At 39.9% G+C, this 19,809-nt stretch overlaps 1 protein-coding gene across 5 annotated transcripts in view; it reads right to left on the bottom strand.

Moving 5' to 3' along the window:
- The window catches only part of C16H8orf34 (chromosome 16 C8orf34 homolog), a 384,304-nt gene that overhangs the window by 234,562 nt on the left and 129,933 nt on the right, over positions 1-19,809 (bottom strand). For all 5 annotated transcript variants that reach the window (XM_087897228.1, XM_087897227.1, XM_048420471.3 and 2 more), the window contains one exon: positions 18,628-18,656. In XM_087897228.1, the coding sequence (XP_087753354.1) occupies positions 18,628-18,656 (29 nt within the window). The remainder of the gene's footprint in view (positions 1-18,627; positions 18,657-19,809) is intronic.

Below are 19,809 nucleotides of genomic sequence, written 5' to 3'. Positions count from 1 at the left end.
ATTCCTTGCAAATTGTTTCCGGAAGATGGGCAGAGAAAATAACCGATCAATTTGTAAGATAAATTCCAAGAAAATGTTGAATGTGGCCAAGTTTATCACCACTAATTTTTCCAGATGTGCGAAGGTCTTATATGAATTGAAGTTTTCACCAAATGTTAAACTTAGGTCTTCTCATATAAACGAAGCCAGAGGGTAAAGAAATGCCAAGGATATGACTAGCAGTCCCTTTATTAGAAATCTTTGCAAATTAAAACAATGTTCATTAAAGGTGATGTCTCAAAACACCTAATGGAGTACTGGTCATTATATCAATAACAAAGAACAACCATGAAAGATTTGCAGATATAAATATGGCACAAGGAAGGACAAGGAATAAGATATGCGGAGCCATCTATTTGGCATAGATAGACTGTTTGGAACAAAGGAGACTGAGCTTTTTTAGGGTGTAAATTGTAGACCCAGTTTTGTTCAGTCAGGGAGCAAGTAGAGAGAGTTGCTCACTGACATCTTTTTCTGCCATCTCCTAAGGTTGATAAGAAAAGAACTCCTACATGGTGAAAACAAGAACCATCAACAGTAGGTTGGGACTACCATGGAATCCAGTTCTCACCACCTGGGCTCTGTTAAAGAGCTCACACCCCATTGTGGGCTTTTTAGTGTGATACACCTCATTTTACCTTTTCCCTACTGGGAATAGTAATAAGGTTATCCCCACACCAGCCCTATCATGAAATGGAAACAGAGAAATAAAACCGTCCTCATTCATATATGTTTGTTTTGTATGGAAAACCCAAGAAATTTCAGAAATAAATGTAAAGTTAGCAAATGGCTTTCCTACAAGCTGATCAAATGTCAGCTAAATTGATATAGAGAATGTTCATGGGTGACTCAGAAATGTGAAGATGCCAATTCTCCCACACACACCTAAGTAAAGCACGCGCTGAGTTAAACCCACTCTGGTAACAGGAAACTGGCAGAGAGGCCAATGGAACCAAGCAGAGGGTCCAGATGTGGCCTACTCAATGATTCTATGAAAGTTTTTCTCCATATGGGGCAAAATACATCTTGAATTTTTGTTACACTGAACAATAATAATTTGGGTGAATCAAATACCCATTTGTGATTTAAAAAAAACTTGAAGAGGAAACTTTTAAGACTATTGTTTTAATGATTCCATGTAAGAATGGATTTCTTAGCAAAATGTCAATATTTCAGAAAATGGTCATTTTTCCGTTAACAGTAAACACAATTTAGAACATGATGACATTGCTTAAAATAAAAGAGTGTACATGAGAAACATGTAACACACAGAAGCCAACATCTATAATGTATAATAAACTCATAGGGAAAAAACATGTAAAAAAACTAGTCAAAAATACTATCTGGCACTAATGTCAGTCAAGTCTATGAGAATTTTTTATTATAATGTTGGATAGCAGATGGTGCAGAAGAGTATTATATTGAACTGTTGATAGAAGTATAAACAGACTCAAACACTTATTAATAAAAGAATGCCACCCATATAGTGAAGCCGAAAAGGCACAGGAGGTACAGGCCATGCTGCCCTAAGAGTCTGTTTCTAATTCTGTGCCGAAGGGATACCACTGTTTACACGGGCAAGGAAATAGAAACACCCATGGCCACAGTACCAGATTTTTTTGAAAGAGAAAACTGAAAAAAAGAGATGTTTAGAATAAAACAGCATTTATGAAAATTGTAAACCTTAGATAAACAGAAAATATGTTAGAAAGGAGTATGGGAGCCTGGCATAGTGGTTCATACGTTTAATGCCAGCATTCAGGAGGCAGAGATAGTTCTCTGTGAGTTTGTGCCAGCCTGGTCTATTTATAGAGTACCAGGATCACCAGAGCTACATAGAGAGACCCCTTAAAAAGAAACAATAAACAAAGATGTGGGAAAATAATGGGAGGAAGGAGAGAAAAGCAAGAGAATAAAATTGCATTTGAGGACAACATAAAGCAATTGCACAGGACTCTCTCCTGTATCGGAAGAGATTTACTCTTTGGGAATATGGTATAGACTTAGGTATTTACTATAATTGCCCTGCATGCTTTGTGCTGTATGTGTAGTTCAAGTTTATCAAGTCCCAGTTTGGAGATACAGATCAAATCACCTAACCATCTCAACCTTCATTTCCCTGTTTATCTTACAGACAAAGCACAATCATGTCACTAGGCTCTGGAGAGCCATCCGAATGGTACACCCAACAGCTTCTGGGTGTATCCTCTACTTCCCTACCCCTACTTTCTGCCTTTACATATAACAGAAAACGTTTTACTCCTGATTACACAGGAGTAATGTGTAACACACAGGAGCTTTTTCACACCAGTTCATGTCTAACAGACATGAGTGTCTTAATACTCACACACCTTCTCATCAATCAGTCCTCCTCCTTGTCTCCCATACCTTTCACGTTCTCCTTTCCGGAAAGCCTCATATGTAATATTCTAGTATCCAAATTACACAGTGGCTGTTTTGTAAATAGACTCCATTATCTTATTTAACATAAGTGAACAATTATCATTTAATACCCTTCAATATTTAGTTTTAACATCTCCCAGATGGTTTTAGGGAGGTTATCTGTTTGTTGAAGGCAGGATCTCAGCAATCTCCATATATTACAAAAGTATTTTACGTTGCTATTAATTAGAATTCTCTTACTCCAGTTATTTTTTTTCTTGTAATATTGCTATTGCTCAAAAACTCTGAAGTGGTGAGATTTTCCTGTGAGTACTACACAGGCTACATTATTCTCTTTTGAAATCTACAATGTGGTTTGAGATGTTCCTTCTCCCTTGTGATTTAGCAGATTTTCAGTTAGATCTAGATGAAAGCATGTTGTAAATAAATTCCATTATCTTACTGAACATAAGTTAACAATAATTCCTTAATGCTAGTCAATATTTATTTTCAAATTTTTCCAGATGGTCTTAGGAAAGCTATTTCTCTCTGCTCATATGGCTCAAAGAGAATGGGTCTATCTTCATCACAGGACACATGACCTGCCAAGCACTGTTCATCAGTGCGGCAGGCCGTTCTGAGCATTTTGTTTAGATCCATTAATTCATCAACATAAATAACAAAATTGTGACTGTCTGATTTTGTAATTCCATGTATATTTATTTATTGTAATATTTCCATAAGGAGGAGAAATACTGTCAACAGATGCTGATCACCCTGAAGAGACAATTTGTAGCTTTATCCTTTCCCTTTGCCCCAGCTGGCCTTTGAAAACAATAATCGTGGATCCCTGATGTCCTTAAAGATGATTAAGTCTTTGATGAAAATTTGGGTTTTGTAAGCTCTGGCAGCACTCACAGCATCTCAGTTACTATTCTTACTCATGTTCCAGCTTCTTAACTTTCCCCAGCAGGAGACAATTCTTTAGCTCCCGAGTCAATCGGAGTCGTCCTTAGAAGTTTGTCCATCTTAGTGAGACTCAATATAATGTCTTTTGTATATCCTCTGCCCAAGACCTGGAAGCAGCCACTCTTTTGAGGTGCTTCACTTATTGGTAATGTGAAATATCCACAGGCTAGAACCTCTACACTAGAGGTACTGATGGCTATTGAGTTAGAATAGTTGATAAAACTAACAAATACACTTTTCAAGACTTCTTCCCTGTCAGGATTAGTGGCGCATACTTTTAATACCAGCACTCAGGAAGAAGCAGGCAGATCTTTAAGTCTGAGGCCATCCTGGTCTACATACAGTGCTGCTGCCCAACCAGTGCTACATGGTTGAGATCCTGTCTCAAAAGAAACAAAAAGTCTTCTTCCTGGAAGAAGAAAGCATAAAGAGACCCTTTCAACCACTCATCAGGATTGTCCAAGTGTCACTTAATTAACAACAGTGTTAATTAAGTTGCTATTTTGCCTGTCACATTGCTTTATTATTTACATATATTGTATAATGCTTATGGATATAAAATACATACAGTTTATATTACAAAATGTTCCTAGAACCATTTCTGATGTGACGCTTTTTTCCCTAAGTACTTTCAAGTATAGAACATTTTCTAACATGACTGCCACATGACATTCAAAACTAATAATTAATAATTGGTAATTTCCAACTTAATTATTTGAATTAACTGAATAAGATTGATCAATACAAATGAAAATTCTAGGTCGTATGTAGAATTCAAACATACCTTTCTAAAATTTCCTTTTGTTTTTTAAACAGGTTTCAGTGTCTCTGATGCTTGTAACCTCCACATTATTTTAAGAATTAAAATTATTTTTGGAAAATATTCCAGGTAGTGTTTTTCAGATATCCCCTTGTATTCAAACTCAAGTCATTCATTCTTTAGAATAAAAACAACAAATTAATGCAATACTAGCCACATCAAAAAGCGTATGGTATTGGTCTTGCTTTCCCTTCATTGGTGGCACTGACAGCCATCACTGGCGGCACTGACAGCCATCACTGGCGGCACTGACAGCCATCACTAGCGGCACTGATAGTGTGAGGCAGTGTCTTCTATTTTTTCCAAACTGGACTTAAGGCTTTTCTTTCATCAGTAAGTATCTTCTGGAATGGACAGCTGGAGACTGTATTGATTTTCTGGAATTACGAACATTTCACCCATTACTTTTAGCATCTTTTGCTCACATTGACCTATATCAATTGATGTGATGTCTGCTGACTTTCAATTTTCTAATTGCATCCAATATTTAACTCATCATAATATATCTTCTACTTACAATCAAGATTATGGAAATTTTATGTAAATGTATGTATATATGTATTTTATTTACCCATGCCCCAAATTAAAATTCTTTAATAGGCCAATATAATAAGTTTTTTGGCGTAGATTAGAAAACACATGAAGAAAATCCCATTGTAGTCCCATGAATGCTATTGTGAACAATGGGATCACTAAAAACAGTCTAAAACTGCATTGCTGTGTTGTCTGTCCTTAGAGCATGTTGCATGTGAAGAAATATGGTGGCTAGCTCTGAAGACATGGTCTAATTAATTTCTGTGTCTTTATTCACGACCTGAAATACAATTATGTTCATTCACCTTAGAATATAAGAATATATAAGATACAAGTATTAAAGCTGCTTTAAAATTATACAGAATACTCAGTGGTTCTAAGGTGAAAGTTTTTTAAATCCTGTAGATCAACTGCATCTCTGCCCTCTCCTTATCAATGTGCATCATGTACTTTCTCTTATTCTACAGGTAACACATAGAATAACTTCAGGTGCGTGAGTATGCACCTGTCTTAGTGTAGGAGAGGTCTTGGCATCTACACTTTGGTCTGATAATGAGCAAATGTGCATGCAGTCTTTCATCACATGCACTTAACGAATGATAGCATGCTGTCAGCACACTTCACCTCCTTGGCCTTTTCATTCATTTAACAAGACAGCTGGGGATCACTTTATATTTTCTTTTATTCTTATGGTCATGTAATCCTGTGCTAAATCAATGTTCTAAATTTTATTCAGCACTACTTTTAATGGATTCGTGGCTGTTTTCACTCCAGCTTCTAAAGTAATATGACGGGATATATTCATGTGGATAAGTCTCTTCACATGTTGCCAGCTTGTCCTTTAAATAGGCTGGTGATTTGAATGAGAATGGCCCCCATAGACTCCTATGTTTGAATACTTGGTCCCTAGTTGGTGGAACTCTTTGGGAAGGATTGGGATGTGTGGCCTTGTTGGAAGAGGCATGTCACTGGCTTCAAAATACTTGTGTCATTTTGAGTATGCCATCTCTCTCTGGCTCCTGATTTCAATCAAGATGTGAGCTCACGTCTGTTTCTGCTGCCTTGCCTTTGCTCCTCTGTCATGGGCCCTAACCCTCTGAAAGCAAAAGGTTAATGAAATAATTTCCTTTGTAAGTTGCAAGGTGTTTTGTCAAAGCAATAAAAAAGTAACTCACCATGAGTAGGACAACTCAGTCAACAACTGCACACCAAATGTTTAAGATATTGCTACATTTTCCTTCTTTGTGTTTGGACCACTTCATATTCCCACTAGTCATGTGTTCATGTGCCTGTTTCCCAGAGCCTGACTCAAGCAGCATTTTTGCAGACTTTGGAGAACTTTGTAAGTCTGTTAGATGTGCATTGATATTTATATTGTAACATGACTATTCATTGTTTCACAGAACTAACAAAAATATTTTTCTGTCAGCAAGTTCCTCATATGTTTCACTTATAGTAGAATTTATGATGTAGGAGAATCTTCTATCTATCTGTTGCTTTCATTGGTTAATTAATAAAGAAAACTGCCTGGCCTGATAGGTCAGAACATAGGTAGGCAGGGAAGACAGAACTGAATTCTGGGAGAAAGAAGCAGAGTCAGAGAGCTGCCCACCATGAAGCTGCCAGGTCAGACATGCTGAATCTTTCCCAGTGAGCCACAACCTCATGGTGAGATACAGCTTATTAAAAATGGGTTAAATCAATATGTGAGAGCTAGTCAATAAGAGGCTGGAGGTAATGGGCCAGGCAGTGTTTAAAAAAAAAACAGCTTCCATGTAATTATTTCGGATAAAGCTAGCCAGGTGGTGGGAACGCAGCCTGCTCTTTTGTTTAACAAATTTATATAGCTTAGTTTGTTTAATTTGTTTATTAAGATGTGTATGTGTGTGTGTGTGTGGACAAAAGCCTAAGTAGGATATAAGATCCCTTGGGACTGGAGTTACTGGCAGCTGTGGGGTGTTTATGGCTTGTTGCTTGGATACTGGGTTCTGAACTCTTGTCCTCATGATTATACATCCAGAGGTCCTTCTATACTTTAGATAAAATTAAACTTTGATTATGACTTAAATATAAACTGATTTTTTCTTTGAAAATTGTTTCTTTATTTCATTCATTTTTGAGATACAAGAAAAAATGGGCAAGAACCATACTAGAAAACATGTAATAAAATATACATCAATATTTCCCTTAATATTATTACATTCATCTGTTAAAGAATCAAACATATACCACCATAGCACATAAAGGAGTCTATTATTTTTTTTACTGCCCCTAATATCACACACATAATGTATAAGTGGATATGAGATTCTGGAACATGGAAGTGAAGCAGGACAAAGGATTGTAACAATTTATCTACTTATTAAAGTTTTATTTACTTTTATCTTATGTGTTTGTATGAGTGCTTACATGTATGTTTGTGTACCATGTGTGTGCCTGGTGGCTACAGAGGCCAGAGGAGAGCATGAGATGCAATGAACCTGGAGTTACAGGCAGTTATCAGCATTAGGGCATTAGGTGAGTGGCTAGGAACTAAATCTGGGTCTCCTGCAAGAGCAGCCCATACCCTGAAATAATAAGCCATGTCTCTAGCTGTGGATCATAAGAACTGAAGTATGCCCTGTACCAGAACACTGAGAAAACTCTCTTCATATAGGGACAAAATAAGTCACAAAATTCTAAATTTGCCCTCCAGGGGGGGAAATTAGCAGAAAGTCATCTGGTGAAGAGATATCTGTATTTCTAAGACGATATCTCTCTTACACTGCACATGCTGTACAGAAGCCCTCCAGTGGCTTTTGGTGTACTCTGTTAGTGACAGTGTTGGATTCCCATTACCCACTTATTCAGTATGAAACAGTTAGCTTTTAAGAAGGCAGGACGATACAGTAGGTAAAAAAAAAATATATATATATATATGGCTTTGGAGTTAAGTGATATTCCAATCTGAATTTGCAATGAGATTTCCATGTTTGTGAATCTCATCAAGTTGACAGACTCCTAACTATGTACGATGGATACCAGCAGAGCCTTATCAGAGCTGTTGGGAGTGTGAAAGATCGTGCTTTAAGGAGTTAACACAGTGCTCATCCCCCTACATACTTTTTAAAGATCGTATTGAATATGTATGTGTTGTGGGAATGCACTCAAGACAATAGGTATCCATGTAGGCCAGAGACTTTGGATACCGGCATGAATGGTGATCTGGAGAGCAGTACAAGTTTTTGTTTTGTTTTGTTTTGTTTTGTTTTTTAACCACTGAGTGATCTCCCTATAGCCCCATCTCCATTAGAATGTATACATATTTAATTTGCTCCATTAAAACATTATTTGTGAAACACCTTGTGTGCTGGCTAGTTTGTTTGTTTTTGTCAACTTGATATTAGCAAACACCCCCTGGGGAGAAGATACATAAGCTGACAAAATGCCCCCATCAGGTTGACCTATAAGAAAGACTGCAGGACATTTTCTTGGCTGATTATTAGTGTAGGAGGGCCCAGTGCATTATGAGCAGCGTCAGCCAGGGGAGGTAGCCCTAAGTTGTATAATAAAGTCGGCTGAACAAGAGGAGCAAATCGGTAAGCACCGTTTCTCCATGGCCTCTGCATCAGTTCCTGCCTCCAGGTTCCCACCCAGTCTTCTCCTAGTGATGGGCTGGTATCAGGAAGTTGCTATCGTTCATGATATTTCCACAGCGATAGAAATCTAGTTAGGACACAATGCTCTCACGGTTCCCACTCCATAAATACAGATGAGAATCATTACTACCATAAAATAACTGAAGTAAAATGTGTTGATCACTAGACGAATGACAAAATGTTGCAAAATGTGAACTTTGAATGTGACAAATAACCACTCGATAAGCCCTGGATAGTTCTGTGTCTAGTGATCATTTATCAAGGCTTAGTTAATGTTAAGTCTACAAAAGTGAGCACAAGGAAACAGCTTCTACTAAGACAGTTACTAATTTGGGGTGATTACTTTGCCCCAAGGAATAGTGGGAGCCACAGGCTGGGCTCACTGCAGAGGCTGTCTACGTGGGCTCCTGGAGAGATGCTGAAGTTTTCAGCTCAACTTTCCTTTCTGGATGCGAAACCAAGGGAGATAAAACTTTAAGATACCCCCAAATCGCATCTCTTACACTGATACGAATTCAGATCTCAAAAGCATGATATAATTGTTATCATTGGGGCTGGAGAGATGGCTCACTGATTAAGTGCATTGACTGTTCTTCCAGAGGTCCATAAGTTCAAATCCCAGCAACCATATGGTGGCTCACAACCACCTGTAACAAGATCTGGTGCCAACTTCTGCCTGCAGGGACACATGCAGGCAGACCATTGTATACATAATAAATTAATTAATTAATTAGAATAAAAATAAAAAAACTCTAGAAGAAAGTGTTCTGCTCTGTGTCTTACCTCTGCTCATGTCCCACCCCTGCTCTCTATCCTACCCTGCTCTGTGCCTCATCCCTTCTCATGTCCCACCTCTGTTCATGTCCCACCCCTGCTCTGTGCCCCACCCCTGTTCATGTCCCACCCCTGCTCTGTGCCCCACCCCTGCTCTGTGCCACACCTCTGTTCATGTCCCACCCCTGCTCTGTGCCACACCTCTGTTCATGTCCCACCCCTGCTCTGTGCCCCACCCCTGCTCTGTGCCCCACCCCTGCTCATGTCCCACCCCTGCTCATGCCCCATCCCTGCTCTGTGCCACACCCCTGTTCATGTCCCACCCCCGCTCTGTGTCCCACCCCTGCTCTGTGCCACACCTCTGTCCGTGTCCCGCCCCTGCTCTGTGCCCCACCCTTGCTCATGTCCCACCCCTGCTCTGTTCTCCACCCCTGTTCTGTGCCCCACCCCTGCTCTGTGCCACACCCCTGTTCATGTCCTAACCCTTCTCTGTACCACACCCCTGCTCATGTCCCACCCTGCTCTGTGCCCCACCCCTGCTCTGTGCCCTGCTGTGGTTCACAGGATTATACAGCAAGAATACAGCTGACAAAATCACTAAGTTAACCCACGGGGATCACAGTCCGGCACAGGACACCCAAATTGCAGGGAATTGGGAATATTTGCCTTTTGAATTTCCTTAAAAACCTTGTGAAGCCATAGCACTCTGCTTCCCATAGTGGAATTCATCCCTAAAACTTCTACAGTGTATTAATTAATTATTGGACATAACTCCCTCATGTACTGTTACACTGGTTGACTTTTTATTTGTCTGTATAACCTTGATATATAGAATATGTACTGGGTACCTTGAATTCTCAAAAAAAAAAAAAACAGAAGAAAGGAAATTCTTCTCACTTGGGTGTTAGCGGGAACAAAGCTTGGCCTGGAGGCTGGAAATACCAGTTCCAGATTGTACAGTACCACGGTTTCCCTTTGATCTAGCCACCTTCGATGTTATCTCTAGGGCTAAGAGATTCCATTTAATCAACTAACATTTGGTGAAAATACTCATGTGAATCAAGCACCAACCCCTTTCCTCCCACTGATTATGCTGGTTGCCATAGTTACCACAAATGCTGTGTTCCCAGCCATGACTGGACGGAAGTGCTTAGAGACTACACAGCAATGCTGTGTTTTCCTTCCCTCGTCTTCTACATTTATCGATTACAAATGCCAAGCTTAGCTAACCACACAAATGTAGTTAATACACAAACTCCCTCTCCCCCTCTTAGAAATCCTAGCCCTTTCTTTTATTTACCCTTTTCTGATATGTCCAGGTGCTTCAAAGCCACGCCACCTCTAGGACACAAGTAAGAAAACAGGCGCCCAACTTTGTCAGCCTTATCTGTTTTCTTAGCCCTGAAAAATGCATGCCTAGTATCCTTGCTATTGCCAGAGAATTGCTAATTGTGTTTGTGTGGGTGTATAAACTGGAGACCCTGTGGAACTGAAAGAAAACGTTTTTTGAAAAACATAGAGACGCGGAAAGTAAATGTGTATAAGCTGATTGGTCCACCCTCACACTTGCTGCAAGTGTCCCTTCTCTGTGTCCCACCCTCGCTTGTGCCCCATCCCTGCTCTGGGTCCAACCCCTGTTCTCTGTCTCACCCCTGCTCCTTAGCCCAACCCCTGCTCTGTATTCCACCTCTGTCTTGTATTCCACCCCTGCTCTGTGTCTCACCCCTGCTCCTTAGCCCAACCCTGCTCTGTATTCCACTCCTGTTTTGTGCCCCACCCCTACTCAGTGCCTCACCCCTGCTCTTTGTCTAAGTCCTGAGCCTTCTGGGCATGCAGCCTCTAGTGTGTCAGTTTCTCACCTGCAAAAGATGGACAGCATCTCATAGTTAAAGAATGTTAAATGGGATGTTACAAGTAGATAATTTAGAACCTCCTGTGGTGTATACCAAGTGAGCCGTGTGACATGGCATAACCTATGTGAAGTGCTTAACAAACAGCTAGCATGTAGCAGTCACTAACTAGGACATTACTATCTATTGTGTTCTCCATCATGACTATTCATCTACTTAGCTATTCATAGATGAGAGATTCAAGTTCAGCATGTAGAAAACAGTGGTAATTCTGATGACTTTTCTGGAAGTCATGCAGTCGCAGTAAAGTCCCTTTCTTGAGTGAGAGCACAGGGAGGCCCATCCTCCACTTTCCTGTTAAGATACCCAGTGGATTCGATTTGCCAGTATTTTATTTAGTATTTTTGCATCAGTGTTCACAACTGAGATTGGTCTGTATTTCTCTTTCTAAGTATTGTCTTTCTGTGGTTTGGGTATCAGGGTAATTGTAGCCTCATAAAAAGAGTTGGGCAAAGTTTCTTCTGTTTCTATTGTGTGGAATAATTTGAGCAGTATTGGTATTAGTTCTTTGAAAGTCTTGTAGAATTCTGAGCTGAAACCATCTGGTCCTGGGCTTTGTTTGGTTGGGAGACTTTTGATGACTGTTTCTATTTCTTCAGCAGTTATAGGTCTGTTTAATTTGCTTATCTGGTCTTGATTTAATTTTGATAAGTGATATTTATCCAGAAAGTTGTTCATTTCCTTTAAGTTTTCCAATTTTGAGGAGTACAGGTTTTCGAAATATGACCTGATGATTCTCTGTATTTCCTCCATGTCTGTTGTTCTGTTCCCCTTTTCATTTCTGATTTTGTTAATTTGGATATTCTCTTTCTGCCTTTTAGTTAGTTTGGATAGAGGTTTGTTTATTATGTTGATTTTCTCGAAGAACAAACTCTTTGTCTCATTGATTCTTTGTATTGTTTCCTTTATTTCTATTTTGTTGATTTCAGCTCTCAATTCATTATTTCCTGCCATCTAGTTTTCTTAGGTGAATTTGCTTCTTTTTGTTCGAAAGTTTTCAAATGTTCTGTTAATTCACTAGTGTGGGATTTTTCCAGCTTCTTTATGTAGGCATTTAGTGCTATGAACTTCCCTCTTAACATTGCTTTCATTGTGTCCCATAAATTTGGGTATGATGTGTGGTCATTTTCATTGAATTTTAGAAAGTCTTTAATTTCACCCTTGACCCATTGATGATTCAGGTGAGCACTGTTTAATTTCCATGTGTCTGTGGGTTTTCTGGAATTAGTATTGTTGTTGACTTCTAGTTTTAAACCATGGTGATCTGATAAGGTACATTGGGTTATTAAGACCCGGACTTTAATCCACACACCTTCGAACACCTGATTTTTGACAAAGAAGCAAAAAATATCAAATGGAAGAAAAGAAAGCATATTTAACAAATGGTGCTGGCATAACTGGATATCAACATGTAGAAGAATGAAAATAGATCCATATCTATCACCATGCACAAAACTCAAGACCAAATGGATCAAAGACCTCCACATAAAGCCAGCCACACTGAATCTTATAGAAGAGAAAGTGGGACGAACACTTGAATGCAGGGCACAGGAGATCACTTAATAAATATAACTCCAGACACTAAGAGAAACAATTAATAAATGGGACCTCCTGAAACTGAAAATCTTCTGTAAAGCAAAGGACTTGGTCAACAAGACAAAATGACAGCCTACAGAATGGGAAAAGATCTTCACTAACCTCACATCAGACAGAGGTCTAATCCCCAAAATACACAAAGAACTCAAGAAATTGGTCATCAAAAGAGAAAATAATCCAATAAAAAAAAAACTGGAGTACAGACTTAAACAAAGAACTCTCAATAGAGGAATCTAAAATGGCTGGAAATGTTCAACATCCTTAGCCATCAGAGAAATGCAAATCAAAACAACTCTGAGATTCCATCTTACACCTGTAAGGATGGTCAAAATCAAAAATACTGATGACAACTTATGCTGGAGAGGTTGTGGGGAAAATGGAACACTACTGCATTGCTGGTGGGAATGCAAGCTGGTACATCCCCTTTGGATGTCAGTGTGGTGATTTCTCAGAAAATTAGGAAACAATGTTCCTCATGACCCAATAATACCATTTTGGGGTATATATCCAAGGGATGCTCAACTGTGCCAAAAGGACATGTGCTCAACTATGTTCACAGCATCATCGTTTGTCATAGTCAGAACCTGGGAACAACCTAAATGCCCCTTGACCGAAGAATGGATAAGGAAAATGTGGTACATTTACACAATGGAGTACTACACAGCAGAAAAAATAACAACATCCTGAATTTTGCAGGAAAATGGATGGAGCTAGTAAGTATTACTTTGAGTGAGGTACCCCAGACACAGAAAGGCAATTATCACATGTACTTACTCATAGGTGGCTTTTAAACACAAAGGAAAGAAAGCCAGCTTACAAACCACAATCCCAGAGAACCTAGACAACAATGAGGACACTAAGAGAGACATACATGGATCTAATCATCATGGGAAGAAGAAAAAGACAAGAACTGAATTATATTGGGGGAGTATGGGGACCTTGGGGGAGGATTGAAGTGGGGAGGGGAGAGGCAAAGAGGGTAGCAGAGAAAAATGTAGAGCTCAATCAAAATCAATAAAACAAAAGATTTCCCGTGGAAATATTCTAACTGAAGGTTGCTTATGTCTCATGGCACATCTGGGTTTGTGCACACTTTTCTGAGAACTGTTATGAAGGCAGTGATGTTGCAGTGGAAAAGCTAGGACAACACATGAAGCTAACACCTTGGCCACATTTGTGGCACCATTCAATTGTGTTGAATACGGTCATTATTGTGATGCCCATCTCTATATAAGCTAAGTTTGTGAACAGCTTTTTTATACTGCCAAGCAAAGTCTATACTCGTTCAGGAGCGCCCCATCTCCCCAGAACCTAGTCCTTGACACCTGCCATTGTACTAGACATGCCCTGTACTAGACATGCCATGTACTAGAAACTGACATGTTTCTAGACATGGGGACGCCAAATACACACAGGGCAATCAATATAACACTTGTCTTCTGTGCCTGGCTTATTTCCCTTAGCACGAGTGCCTCAAAGTTCAATGACGCTATACACGTCACAGAAAGTCATTCTTTCGCTGGCTGACTAAAGTGCCACTGTGTGTATCTACTTCCCCACTGGTGAGCATTTGTGTAGCTCTCACGTCCTGGTGAACAGTGCCACTGGGAACAGGATATGGAAGTGCCTCTCACAGATCTTGCTTTACTTCTTTTGGATGTGTATTTATAGGTGTTTTTTTTTTATCACACACCATCTTAACCCCTATCTACTTGTATAGTAAAATATCTTAAACTATGTAACTTGCAAATAATAGAAATTTATTTCTCACCACTCTAGAGTCTGGGTCTCGGAGATCAAACTTCCCAACATCTCCTATAAAGTCCCATTCTCTGTTGTATGATGGTGAAATTTGCTCCAGCATTACAGACAGAGTACCCTGTCTCCACATGGGAGAGGACAGAGGAATGGCCAAGCAGGATCCCCAAATTCTCCACAGGAAACTAATGCCAGTGATTGGCACCTCATGACCCAGTCACTTGAAAATCTTTGTCGCTTAATACTATGAGGTTTAACACTGTGAGTATGAAGTTTCAGTGTGAATTTTCAGAGGACACAATGTTAAAACCACAGCATATGGTGAGCTGATTTTCAACCACTTGAAGAACTGCCCATCTGTTTTCCATAGTGGCTGTTTGGTTTTATATTCCCACCCAAACTCTGGCATATGGTAATTTTACTTGTAATTACTGAAGGCACTGTATGTCATATGCCCACCAACAGTGATGCACACAGCCCCACATTCTCCACGTCCGTACCAACACTCAACACTTGCTGCTTTCTGTTTGCGTGTTATCCTGTCGTGGCTACGACTCCGGTGCTTTGCATGGCAGTGGCGCACTGCCATGACTTTGCCTTGCAGTTTTCCGGTGGCCAGGGACATTCTGCATCAATTCACATCACTTGCCTGGCTTTAACACAGTTGTTTGTTCTATGTTACTGGGCATCCTCTGTCCAGCGGTGTCATTTCTTAAGTTTTCTCCCGCACCACAAGCACCACCCTTTCACCTCCATGACTGTGTCCTTTGTTATACAGAAGTGTAAGGTTATTTTTGAGACTATGTTTGAATGCATAATACAACCAAGGAGATGAAAGATGATCCCTTAGGTCTGAGGAGGGGGCTCTTCCCTCAATCTGTCCTTTTACTTTGATCCTATGAGTGGTGGTGACCCCGAATCACACAGCATCCTGTGCAGTGTGAAAGCACAGAAACGAGACACCACACTTGTATGAGGGGGTCTGTGTTTTACTCTCTTTGAAATGATCCCTCATACATATTTTGAAATATTTTGCATTTTTGATATTTTAGATATGCATATGAAACTATTTTCTGGGGAAATTCATGTCACCTTTTACATGAGGTCACCATCTAGACGAGGGACAATGAACCAGCTTCTATAAATAATCCCTGACAGGGCAGGATGGGGTACATATTTACGAAATGAAAGTCTTCAAGAATCAATTTAAGGATGATATGTGGAAGTCCCCACAATACCAGGTCTCTTTTCTGATGACAAAACACAAATACCAGGGTGTCCGACAAGAAGGGCCATTTTCATGAAGTCACTGTGTCCTCTAAGAAACAATCAAGTCTTCAAGGTGACCTAGGATGGCTGGAATTAGAAGGATGGTCAAAGATGTGAAAACATATAAAACCACTGACAAGTGTTGCCTTGCTGCCTTGCTACCCCAGGCCTTGCTGTGTCCATCACAGTACCTGACTAGCAAAAAGGAAAATTAAGTCTGAAGCACAGGTGTGAGGCATAAGATGGAAGCTTAATTCTAGTCTTAGAAATATTGTCTTAATTTTGTCAGGTAGCAGAAGTTCCAAGAAAAACTTCCAGCAGGATTCTGCCTTGTCTTAAGTAGAGTGTCCTAACATCAGACACTGAGAAAGCAGTCAACTGAAGGGATCTGCCAAGGTATGGGAGCAGCCTGTATAAAAAACTGAGGGATGTATGGAAAGAGAGACGCTAGAAAGCCTACAGCTTAGTTGTTAGAGTGTTTGATGGCATGAAGGAAGCCTGGGTATGGTCCCGGAACACACAAATTAGTCTCAGTGATGCATATCTGTATTCCAAGCAGTAGGATCACAGGATGTGGGAGGAGCAAGGTCATACACAGCTTAAGGCAGTGAGTTCAAAGCCATCCTCTGCCAAGTGAGACCCAGTATAAGGACAAACAGACAGATAGAAATGTATTCAGATCGCATAGAGCACTCCTGAAGAGAAGCAACTTCTCAGAAATTATTTTCAGCCAAGCATAACTGAGGGCCATCCCAGACACTTCTATCTACCATGTGGCATTGTAAGGGTTAAATAGCAATCAAGAGACTTGGAAAGTTTTTTACTCAATAAATTATATATTAATCAAATAGGAAAGCAGGCAGACAGACCTGCCATCTGTACTCAAAGAATGGCTGTGGGGGCAGGATAATGACTTCTCAATGACGTCTAGTTTCTAACCCTTAAAACTTATAAGCAAATTACAGTACATGACAAGAAGAACAGGGGAGAAGAAATTAAGGGCTTTGGGTAGAAAGGATCTCTGGGGTCACTGGGCAACCCCAACCTAGCACGTCCTAGCACCCGCAGTCAGAGATGCTGATAGAAGGACTGAGCTGATATCAGTTTCCACAGTACAGAAGAGCAGAGTGATGGATTTGCGCTGCTACGATGTTCCAGCACCACTGAAATCCAGTCATCCACACAGGAAGGGAAGGGAAGCAGCTGGAGAGTAGAGAGTGACGGAATTCACGTGGTTCTCTGGAAAAATCGCTTCTCAGAATCCACGAACTTTAAAGGTCACAGAGAAGATAATGGAGAGAAAATGATGGCTGCTTGGCATGGGATAGTAAAACTGAGTATTTTACAAAGAGACAAAAATGTATCTCTAGTGGAACATCAAGGTTGTGGGATTGAAGGTAAAAGGCTGTGTGTGTGTTTATTATTACGCTGAAGAAAAAGCACAGCGCACAGTGATTGGCTGTCAGTCCTAGAAGGCATACAAGTAACATCATACAGACTGAAGAGGTTATATTTTAGAATATATATATTTATACATATACATACATACATAAAATGACATTATAGAAAAAAGAGGCCACGGAGTGGGGATGGAAAGGGATTTGAGGGATGGAAAGGAGAAATTTTAATGATTATATTAAAAGTCCTCCCTCTAGAAAAGGAACTACTCCAACATTGAAAAAAGAAGTATTGTCTTTACAGGTGCTTGATATTTTTTGGTCAGGAAAATTCAGGTTTATGAGCTTTACAGCCACAAGGGGGTGCTGTGGGACAGGCTCGCTACTCAGATGTACTAGTTGGCTGGCACAGAACTCAGGTCTCCTTGAAAATCCAACCCTTGAATTTCAAATATGAGTGGCATCAAGTTTTTGTTCACTGACATAACTATCTTTTCAAAGACGTAAGTTACCTCTGACAATTGTTGCTGTCTTCCTCAATAGAAATGAAGGTAATAAATTTCCATGACGTTTTCATATACAGATTAGGCAAACCGACAAAAAGCAAGCATTGTCATGCAGATTTGAGAATCAGACTCCAGCCACCCTCCTCCCCAGCCCAGCACTGGGAAGAAAGTGTGTGGGGAAGGATATGCTGTGGGAGGCACCTGAGTTCACCTAAGGCAGCTCACAATCACCCACTGAGAGCCAAAGTCATTTAAGTTTAAGGAGAGGTTCCTGATAGCAGCAGAAAAGGTCCAGCAATACCACCACCACTCAGAGCACGGAAGAGGAGGTGGAACAAAGCCAGGGAAGAGTTCAGCAGGGGTCACTGCTGAAATATGTGTTTGATATGTGTATTCCTGTCCATACTGCTTTCACCACCCTGACAAGGATCGCCACAGTTCAGCCCATCGTCACATCATCTTGGCATCTTGGAAAGTTAAATGAAGTTAACAATTGCTAATGAAGAAGGGCATGGAGAAAAAAATGTCAAGTTCCTACCATCTAATTATCATCATGGTTGTCATTGTCACTATTGCCACCCTCACTGTGGTTACTACCAACATCACCACTGTCACCATTACCATCGCCATGACTACCATCACTCATTACCATCATCAACATCACCACCATCACCATGGTTATCACCATCACCATCACCAACATCATCACCATCATCACAATTACCATCATCAACATGGTGACTATCATTATCATTATTATCGTCATCATAATCATCATCTAGATGTGACCAAATTCTAATAATATTCATAGTATTATGAGTTTTTCCTTTTCATACAATGATTTGATGATTCTAGTTAGTCTAAGCAAATTCTGTAGATGATAAATATTTATGGCAATATTTTTCATTAAGTACTAAAATATTAACACCAAATAAACTATATTGGAGCATGCTTTATATTTCAGAAAAAAGTAATTTAGATCTAGATTTAAACATCAGTTCTATATTTGGTCATTAGATACAGAGCTCGACTTACCTTATCAAGTTCATCTGAAATTGCAATACCTGGGATTCAAAAGAGATTTACAAGACAATTTTAGAAACAATCTTTGATAACCTCATGCTACAAATTAAAAAAATCTAGTCACAAATCTAGTGCATCACTTATTTAATTTCATTCCTTTTCATTAATTTTTTACAATAATAAGATTTTTTTCTTCCTATTTATGAAAGCAAATTGAACATTAAAGTCAAGGATGGCAACCAGGAGCTGCTGGAGCCTCACAAATGAAAGAAGGAAAGCACAGGGTAAGCAGATGCTTCTTGCAGGTCCTCAGAGTCACACCCAACTTGCAAGACAACCATTGAGATGCCTGTCACCTCCTCCAACTAATTTTTTCTTGAAATACTGTTTTTCTACCCTTTTTGTGTCCTTCCCAGGAATTCTCCTGGTGAAGGTCCTTTCTTAAATCCCAGGGCTCCTTGCTGAACTCTGTTTTCACTGATTATAAGTCTTTTCAACTAACTCACACTAATACATTTTTCTACAGGATCACTTCCTGTTGACATTTCAATATCATCCTTCCTGGATATTTTTTTTTCAGGTTATGATCGTGTATCATGTTAGGGCTAGGAAAAGTCTCCTTGTCTAGGTACAGGAGAAGATGTGGCCACACCTCAGGTTTGAGACAGATAGCAGAAATGAACGGGTGTCAAGTCTGAGGAAGAAGGATTAGGAAATAGAAAAAACCTAAAGTGCAAGGGAAAAGAAAAATGTCAGAATGGGATTTGAATCTCAAGTTCAGTAGAGCCTGAAAGACAAGCCAGAAGCTTCTATGCCACGTGGGAGAATCAGAAGAAGTTGCAAGGAAAGAAACCTGAACAGGAGTCTCACAGTGCTCAGTCTTTCCTCCGACACAGACACAGATGACCTGCAGAAGGGAGACAGGCTGCTCTATCAGTTCACTAAGACCTACATCAGCCAGTGAGTCAGTTATGCACAAGACAGAACAATGTCCGCTCTATCTCAGCAATGGGCGCTGTTCTTGTAGATAAACTAGAAATCCAACAGATCTGAGAATGCATTCTGTATAGAAAAGTTCTGTAACAACCTTTTGGATAAAAAATTGTTGGTGAGGCTCAGGAGGTAGCTCCATTGATAAAATGTTTGCCACCCAAGTATGAAGACCTGAGATTGGAGCATTAGCACCTATGTGAA

This window comes from Myodes glareolus, chromosome 16 (assembly GCF_982192425.1).
Source record: "Myodes glareolus chromosome 16, mMyoGla1.1, whole genome shotgun sequence".
NCBI lineage: Eukaryota > Metazoa > Chordata > Mammalia > Rodentia > Cricetidae > Myodes > Myodes glareolus.
The sequence above is the reverse complement of the archived record's forward strand: the minus strand, read 5'-3'. Positions and strand labels throughout refer to the sequence as shown.